At 39.2% G+C, this 9,780-nt stretch overlaps 1 protein-coding gene across 1 annotated transcript in view; it reads right to left on the minus strand.

The window, feature by feature from the left end:
• Positions 1-9,460, minus strand: part of LRIT3 (leucine-rich repeat, immunoglobulin-like and transmembrane domains 3) — a 55,185-nt gene extending 45,725 nt beyond the window's left edge. The window contains exons 1-2 of the mRNA XM_006881148.1: positions 9,345-9,460; positions 6,212-6,687 (exon numbers count right to left, since the gene is read on the minus strand). Coding sequence (XP_006881210.1) covers positions 6,212-6,687; positions 9,345-9,460 — 592 coding nt within the window. The remainder of the gene's footprint in view (positions 1-6,211; positions 6,688-9,344) is intronic.
• Positions 9,461-9,780: the final 320 nt, after the last annotated feature.

Raw genomic sequence — 9,780 nt, forward strand, 5'->3', positions numbered from 1 at the left:
GTAACTACAGCAATTTGCTCAAGTGTGTCAGAAATTATGCAAATGACACAAGATTCAGGTTTGTTGTTCACAGGGTCCCTAGGGTCCCTATGAGGTAAACTCAGCTTGATGGCACCTAACAACATTTGAAAGCTGGACAGTGAGTAAGCATAACAGAAGAACAGCTGATGCCTTTGAATTGTGTTGTTGAAGAACAGTACTGAATACCCCCTGGACTAACAAAAGAATAAACAAGTCTGTTTCAGAGGAAGAGCAACCTGCGCATTCCCTTGAAGCAAGGCTGGTGAAACTCCATCTCATACATTTTGGGCATATTGTTAGGAGGGATCAGTCCTTGCAAAAAGACATCAGACTGGGAAAGTTAGAGAGTCAAAGAAAGAAGAAAACTCCCAGGAAGATGAATTAATACAATGACAGCAACAATGAATTTTAGTGTCAGAGAGCATAAGGATGGTACAGGACACGGCAAGGATCAGATCTGTTGTTCATAGGGTCGCTATGAGTCCTAGTCAACTCAATACTATCTAACAACAACAACAACATATCTCTCAATTACATAATTCTAGTAAAACCAAGATGTGTTTGCCAAGAAGCAGAACAATACTTAGGGTAACATAATCTCAATTTACAGCTTTAGACTATTTTTAGTTATTAATTTTATTCATAAGGTCCAAAGTGATAACTGAGATAATGTACATATAGATACTACTCAAACTCCCAAACTCACTGCTTCAAAGCTGAGTCTAGTCCACAGAAAAACTCCGTAAGGTTTCTGAGGTTGTAAATCTTAAGGGGAAGAGACTTCCTAAGAAGCCACTGATGGATTCAAGCACCATAGATGCACAGTCTCTAGTCAGCAGCTCAACATCTGGCAGCCTACACACTCTATAGTTCCTTAAATAAACACTACATTATATCGTATTATATATAATAAGTAATTTAAAAAATCTGTTAATTTTTTTCTCTCATTTTTTTCAGTCAATCATTATTTCTTTTCATTTTTAATTTAAAATATTTGAAGAACTAAATAAGCAGAGGGTAAAATGTAAAATAACTCCATAAGAAAATCTAGCCTGTTTTTTCCTCCTTCTCTTTGGATCTTCTTCTTTCATTTGAGTGAAAGTTTACAAATTGCATTGGTTTTTCTTTCAATCATTCATGCATATTTTATGATGGTCATAATTTAAGCCTTACTTGAGGGAAAACTATAAAAATTCTTGCAAATCAAATTGACTGATTAAAGCTTCAGGCATGTGTCTCATACAAAAGTATGAAAGATTCCACTGCCTGAGGGTCCCCTTGGGTTCACTGATTGCCATCAGGAATTATAGGGCATCTTACTCAGGCTGGGTTTGGAAAAGGTCATGGCACTAGGGATATTATAGTCAATGTTAGATGGATCTTAGCTGAAAGCAGGGAGTACCAGAGTAATAACTGTGTTTAATTGACTATGCAAATGCATTTGACTCTGTGGATCACAATAAATAATGGATGACTCTGAGAAGAATGGAAATCCCAGAACACTTGATTGTGCTTTTGTAAAACATACACTTGGAGGCAGTCATCGGAACAGAGCAAGGAAACACTGAATGTTTCAAAATCAGGAAAGATGTACACCAGAGATATATCCTATCTCTATACCTTTTCAATCTATATGTGGAACAAATAATCCAGGAGGCTGGACTCTATGAGGAGGAATGTGGCATCAGGATTGGCGGAAGACTCATCAACAACCTGCCTTATGCAGATGACACAACCTTGCTTGCTAAAACTGAGGAGGATCTGAGACATTTGCTACAGAAGGTCATGGACTGCACCCTTCAATATCAACTAAAGCTCAGTATCAAGAAAAACTTCTCACCACCAAGCTGATTGGCAGCATGATAATAGATGGTGAAGAAATTGAGACTATTAACTGCTTCAGTTTCCTTGGCTCCACAATCAACACTCTTGGTACCAGCAAGCAGGAAATGAAAAGATGAGTTGCATTGGGAAAATCTGTTGTCAGGGACCTCTTCAGGGTACTGAAGAGTAACAATATCTAAGAAAGACTAAAGTGCACCTGATTCAGGCCATGGTCTTTGCAATTACTTGTCATGTATCAGAAAGGTGAATGATGACTAAAAATGATAGAAGAATTGATGCCTTTGAGTTGTGGGTGCTGGAGAAGAGTATTGAATATACCATGCACTCCTAGGAGAACAAACAAGTTCATCCTAGAGAGGGTGAAACCAGGCTGTTCATTGGACACAAGAACTCTGAAGTTCCATCTGACATACTTTGGGCATGTCGCACAGAGGGACCAGTTCTTGTAGAGGGACGTCATGTTTGGGATGGTGAAGAGACAACAAAAAAGAGGAAGACCCTGGATGAGATTAATTGACTCAGTGACGGGGGTGATAAAGGTAGGTGTGTCAGAGGCAGTGAAATTGGCTCAAGATAGAGCAGGGTTCAGAGCTGTTGTACATAAGGTCAATCTGAATTGCAAGCAAATTGACAGCCTATAACAACGACCCCATACAAAGCACCCCAGAAAGCACTGTGGGGAAGATACAAGGGAAGAAGATAGGAACTAGTTGGTCTTAAGAGATTTACATTTTAAGGATCCAAAACAAATGCTGATGAACCTAAACAAAGACAGGATCAAAAGAAACAAAATTATTGTAGTGAACTGTAGAGCTGAACTAACCCGTAGAGGGAGAGTTAATCAGTTAATCACATGGGCGGAGATTGCCCATCCTTCTCCCAAAGAGCAGTGGTGGACTTGAACTGGGTGCCTTTGGGATTGCAGTGCAGCTTCTTACCACTAGGCCACTAGAATTTCTTGACAAAACTAGGTACAGTTAAACTAAGGATCTGTTAGAAAACCCACTAGTGTCACCAAAATTACTGATGTCTTTACCATTTTTATTTTATTTTTACATTAAGAAAATCTGAAGGCTGTTCTTGCTAATTACACTCCTTCCCCTACTCCGGAAATTTCTAATGAAGAACTGAAAAACAAACAAGGAGCTCTGGTATATTCACAATTGTCAGGTCAAGTTGGTGGATTTTGTCACGCAAGTTCAAGGCTTTTTAAGACCAATGTTACTAAGTTTATGAGGTCAACTCCTACCACTCCCTGCACATACACACACTCACATACATCATTACACTTCACACAGGGCTACTGTTGTTGTTGTGTACCACAGAGTCGGAACCAACCCCCAGCTGAGGCAGTTAATCACACTGGAGGAGGGTGACCATCCTTCTCCCATGGAGTAGGTGGTGACCTTGAACTGCATGTTTTAGGGTCTGCAGCACAGTTTATTGCCACTAGGCTACCAGAGCTTCCAGAGGATAGAGTGATCATTCAATTTAAATAAACTGTTGTTATGTCAATTGTGGCTCACAGTGACCCTTACGACAGAATAGTGCATCTCACTGGGTTTCCAAAGACATACATCTTTACAGAAGCAGCCTTTCTCCTAGGGGCAGGTGGATTAAAACCACCAACCTTTTAGTTGTCAGCCTAACATTTACTACACTGTGCCACCAAGGATCCTTAATTTAACCAAAAAATCCCATTGCCATGGAGTCAATCCAACTTATAATGACCCTCCATTTGGTTTTCAAGACTGTAAATCTTAAGGAGAGGAGACTACTTAACAAGAGAGCAGAAAACAGGATATATGAGCACAAGGCTATGAGTGTCTCTCTGAAAATAGCAGAGGAAGTAAGAATAGAATAACCCCTCACTGCTCCAGAGCAGAAAGCAGATAAAGAGCCATTAGCCCAGCCATACCAAGAGCAAAAGGTTTGTTTGTTCATTATTGTCTTATAGACTTTACTCACAGTTGTGGTTCTAAAAATGAGATTTATTAGCAAAATAAGTTGGAGAGTTGGGAAGGCAAAGAATATCACCCAATGTAAATCTAGGTTTTAGCCCAGCAGTCCCGAGGCACAATTCCTCAATTAGTCCAGGATCTGGTTTTAGTTCAGCAACACAAATTCAAGAAGCTTCTGGTTTCCTCAGTCCTTCATCAAGGTTGCCTCAGAGCAATTATATAAGTCAGCTTCTCCTTAATTATCTGACAAATACAGCAAAACCTTTAACTGTAGCCTTTATCTCAATCCTCCTCTGGTTATACTTTGCCACAGTTTCTCCACAGCAATGCAGCAATCTCTCCATCACCACTACCAGGTTCTTGCTCTCACCAGAGTCTTCCTACAGTCTCCCTCAAATCTTGCTACCCAGTATGGGAAGTATGCTTTCTCTTATCCTAGTCTCACAGCTATTGATGTTTTCCAAGACTTACCGTTAAGGTAGTTGGGAGATTGTTGTTGTTGTTGTTGTTGTTGTTGTTGTTGTTATGTGCCGTCGAGTCAGCATTTCTTAAGCTCAAGGAACTGAAGAGCAAATTCAAACCTCGAGTTGCTACAATTAAGGATGCTTTAGGCAGAATGTTAAATGGTCCAGGAGGTATCAAAAGAAGATGGAAGGAATATACTGAGTCATTGTATTGAAACGAATTGGCAGATACAGAAGAATTTCATGAAATAGCATTTGAGCCAGAGCCTATGTTGATGAAAGCAGAAGTTCAAGCTGCTCTGAAGGAAATAGCAAAAAATAAGGCCCCAGGAATAGATGGTATACCAATTGACATATTTCAGCTAACAGATGTTGCCGTGGATGTGCTCACCAAGTTGTGCCAAGAAATCTGGAGAACAACCACTTGGCCAACTGACTGGAAGAGGTCTATATTTATTCCCATCCCAAAGAAGGGCGACCCAACTGAGTGTGGAAACTACAGAACAATATCATTGATTTCACATGCAAGCAAGATTCTACTGAAGATTATCCAAAAACTACTGGAACAGTACATCAGCAGAGAAACTGCCAGAAGTCCAGGCTGGGTTTAGAAAGGGTCGTGGTACTAGGGATATTGTAGCTGATGTTAGATGGATCTTAGCTGAAAGCAGAGAATACCAGAAGAATGTCTATCTGTGTTTCATTGATTATGCAAAGGCATTTGACTGCGTGGATCAAAACTGTGGCTGACTCTGAGAAGTTGGGAGATTAGAGGGGCTAAAATAGGCAACATTAGGCTAACACAGGACTATTTTTTACCCCATGAAGCAGTTGATGGACTCAAACCACCAACCTTTAGGTTACCAGTGCAACATGCTATGCAGTATATCACCAGAGGTGAACTAAAAAGATGTTGTTCCACAAAAACAGCAAATAAAGGGAGCAGCCAACTAAGATATACCTATTTGTCTCTGCTTACCCAAAGCAAAAGAGAAGGAAGAAATCAAAGATTCAAAGAAAAAACTAGTCTACAAGGCAAGTAGTCTATGTGGATTCGAGTGTCTCTAGCCAGAGACAAGAGCTAGACAGTCCTGGGCTACCACTACTGAGCATTCTAATCAGCAACAGATTATCTTTTGATAGACTGGGAGAAAAATATGCAACTGAAACTCAAATTTTAAAAAAGAAAAGAAAAGAAGAAGACTCACTGGACTGGTTGTGATTAGAGGATGTTCCAAGTCTCCTCATTTGAGATATTCTTTAAACAAGGAACCAAAATTGACTCCTGACATCACTTTCCACCTAATTAATAAATTCACCCACAAAATAATGAATATCACCCAAAAGTACTGTGTTTCTTACATGTTTCAACATATGAAACCAAATAGCAATTATTTTAAAACAAAGATGAGAACATGGGCAGGCAGGAAAACTCAATCAACGGAAATGGAACAACAAAACAGAACTAGAATGCTCATGCACTGTGAAGAAATATAACCAAATGTCACTGAACAACTTGTGTACAAACTGCTGAAAGGGAACCTAAACAGTTGTGTAAATGTTTACCTAAACATGTGTGTGTGTGTGTGTGTGTGTGTGTGTGTGTGTGTGTGTGTATTAAGGGGGCTCTGGTGGCCTAGTGGCAAGAAGCTGGGCTGCAAACCTGAAGACACGCAGCTTGAGGCCACCAGTTGCTCCACAGGAGAAGGATGGGCAATCTCCTCCTATGTGATTAACTGCCTTAGAAAACTCACTAGAGAGTCAGCTATGAGTCAGCTCAGACTCGGTGGTACACAACAATATGTATTAATTGCAAGTAGGGTAAGAGTTTCATTTCAATAGATTTCAAAATACCAGACAATTTAAGGTGTACACTGCATATTATCTGGACATGGAAAGTCAATACATTTGTGAGCTTACCAAGAACGATTCTTCTATGTGCAAAGTCCAGGCTTCTAGAAGCTATTTCAGCTGAGAAATGGGACCAGCTCTCCATGAAATCTGGTGGCAGTGTGGTTAGTCTGTTGCTTGATAAATCCAGGTAAGTGAGGTTTTTCAGGTATCTGGTGGCCTCAGTTGGCACACTGGTTATTCTGTTATTGTGTAAATCCAGAGTCCTCAGACGGGGCATCTCTTGGAGAGATGCCCAAGGGAAAGCAGCCAGGGAATTCCCATGCAAGCGCAGCTCATGCAGCTTCTTGAGGTTGTAAAAGCTGCTGGACTCAATGCTGATCACGGAATTGCAAGTCACCCAGAGGCACTGGAGCTCCACCAGGTAGTAGAAGGCCTCAGCAGGGATTCTGTGAAGAATAGTCTTCTCTATGTGAAGTTTCACGGTGTCTACAGGAAGGTTCGTAGGGACCTCATTCATATCCAGGTCATTGCAGAGCACCAGCCTAAGTAACAACAAGAGCAACGGAAAGAAACCTGCTTTCTGAGACCTATTTCAAAAATAAATCTTATTTGAGATGGATGGCAATTTTCCATTCTTGTTCATTACTAATTTATCGTAGATGTTATATTAGTCTTTAAGCATCCTAACAGCTATATTACTATGCATATGAAGTGGTCATTTTTGTAGGTCAAAAGTGGTCAAATATCAGCAATTTCATGTAATTTAACTCAACATTTGTGATGCTGTCTGTATGTAACAGGCCTGCCTAACACTCCTCTCACACATTTCCTTATTTAAACACCATCCAACTCTATAAAGGTGGGTGTTGGAAAATAATTACAAGCTGCAGCTTTACAACCAGGCTGATCAAAGTTCAGCTCTAAGATCTACACGACCTCTAAGACCATGGAAATCCACTTCTCCACCTCATTTTCCCATATGGAACTGTCATGAAGAGTAAATGGCAAAATTTCACATCTTCTTCAAACAAAATAAGCATTCAATTAGTGCTTTGTGTCACCAACACCATTTTTACAGATAAAATAACTGAGACTCACAATGTTAGATAACTTCCCAAGGTCACACAATTAGTGGGACACAGTGGTGGCCTTCAAACCCCTGACCAAGCAAACTCTTTCAAGCACACCCTCAAGTTCCAAAGGACCCATTTTAAAAGCAGCCTGTGTAAAAGTTACAAATTAATCCTTTTTAAGAGTACCACTTCATATTAAAAGGGGGGGGAAGCATTAACACTTTAAAGTTAAGGCCAATTAGTTGCATATTGTTCCCCACTTAGGAATAAACCAGAAATTATAGTTTCTGCCTACCAATCACTAACTTAAGTGACCTTCAGCAAGTCACGTTTTAGTCTTGTTTATTGGTATGTGTGGAAAAGCCTAGAAAAACATGCCTGTCCCCAAATGTAGGTGAAAGTTCAAGTAATAAGAGAATTTAGATTTATTTTAAGCTGAAAGAGAGATGTCTTCCTTTTTATATACTCAGCTCCACAAATTTTACAAGGCACCATCTACATTATTAATAATTATATTAGATACATAGAAAAATATCACCTTAAAGGATGGAATTTTAACAACCAACTTGTAGCATAAGGGGAGGCAGAAGCATAAAGCACAGTTATCAGTAGCAGCATCCCTTTTTGCAGCTTTAGAAGATCTTGTGGAATAGTTGAAATTCTCTAGAGACACATCTTGCTTTTTATCTATATCCAGCATGACAAATGCCATTGATAGCAATTTCTACTTAAGTCAGCAATCCAGTGTGGTATAATGAGGACAAAACCTGGATTGGAAGTTAAAAGACCTAACTTTTTTATCAACCCAGTCATTGTACCAATGCAACACTTAACTGTGGAAAAGTCACTTAACCACTGTATGGTTTAGTCTCTTCATACCTAAAATGAAAGGGAAAGACTTAGATCATTTCAAGTTCCTGCTAAGCATAATACTTTATAATTTTTAAAAAGACATCAAATAATGGGGACCTTATGAAGAAAGAAACATTTCTGTAATTATTTTCTCAAATGTAACCTGGTCTGAGTCACTAACTATTGCACATATTTGGCAAGTAGGTTTTCAATTTGTTAATATTCTTCTCAGTCTGTAACTATTTGGTGAGTATTTTTAAAAGATGTTAAAATGGGTTAAGAAAAGTTCACACAATTATTAGATATAGTACTAAAAATGTGTTTGTGCATTTAAAATTTTTGAGTCATTAAACAAGTGCCGCTTTTAACAATTTCATTGAAATCAAGAGACTTCAACCAAGTCACAAAATAATCTGATTTTGTTATTACATACTTTCTAAAAAAAAATCCCACAAAAACAAGCCATTAAGGTCTACCGTATTCAGCTAATATCAGCTCCATTTCACATATAGCTTATGTTTAGAAGGACTCTTGGTATACATTATAAGTAAAAAGCTATTGGAGTCAGTGAGTAGTAGGGGTAGGACAGGCGTCAGAGCTGTTGGACATAGCGTCACTTGATGTCAGACTCGATTTCACATAACAACATGTTGATGTTAAACAACCCAGAGGTTTTCTGTGATTCCACCTTGCAATAGACAATGGTGGGTGATCTATTTTAAACACCTTTTTTTCATAAATTCTGATAGTTTAAAGTGAAAACATTTCATCATGACTCCTAACTTCATTCTCCTGATTTTCCTCTCTACTTCCTAAAAATCTATCCAGCTGGCATGAGTATTCCTCAAGATGAAATGGAATACCTTCAAGAAATAGTGGAGGCCTTGTTTCACAGCTTCCAAAAGTTGGGCCAGCCCCCTGATGGTGTCTGGCTTCAAGGCCAGAGCTGGCCACACACTCATTGAAATACTGTGAGCTCTTGAAAGGAATGCTTTAATACGTATGAGTGCATGGCCATTTTTATAACATAAATATGTTTGAAAGTGTTCTCAGATAATTTGAGGGATGTTAAGAGCTATACTGATCAAAATGAAACAACCAAGAACTGGAGCAATTAGAATGTACTCGCACTAACATTAATAAATCAAGCTGTAGGTAAATGTCATCTTCTCTCCTCTAATTTCTACTACTCAATTTGCTTTTAAGATAAGGCACGATGTTTAGGCTCTTTGTCTAGGAATAAACAGAACATGCATGAGGAAGCTGGCACATACCTTGATCCTGTGCCGTCGTCTGGGCCGTGAGATCTGCAAGTGCACTGGGAGGGACACGAACCTCTCAATTCCACTATAAAGCTGAGTGCAACGCACAGATTTATAAACAGATGCATCCCTCCTTTTAGAGGAAAGGTGCACAAAAGGTAAAAGCCAAATCCTAAGCATTCAGAAACTGTTGCGCCAGGAACATAAGCAGCCATTTAGTAACAACAGATTACCCAGGATTAGCTGAGATCTGTAGTTACTTAACCTTCAAGTGTATCTTGCATGGGATCAATCGAGCCAGGCTTTGAATACAGCTTCAGTAAAGTAACATTTCGAGAGAAATGAAGATTGAAATCATGTCAGGAAAATGTCAATAGATACACTTGAGCATCTGGAAGGAAATGTCCATTACATTCTTTTCCCATGGACTTAACTACCTCTACACCTT

This window comes from Elephantulus edwardii, unplaced genomic scaffold, assembly GCF_000299155.1.
Source record: "Elephantulus edwardii isolate Elephantulus edwardi_28Jun2011 unplaced genomic scaffold, EleEdw1.0 scaffold00012, whole genome shotgun sequence".
Classification (NCBI taxonomy): domain Eukaryota; kingdom Metazoa; phylum Chordata; class Mammalia; order Macroscelidea; family Macroscelididae; genus Elephantulus; species Elephantulus edwardii.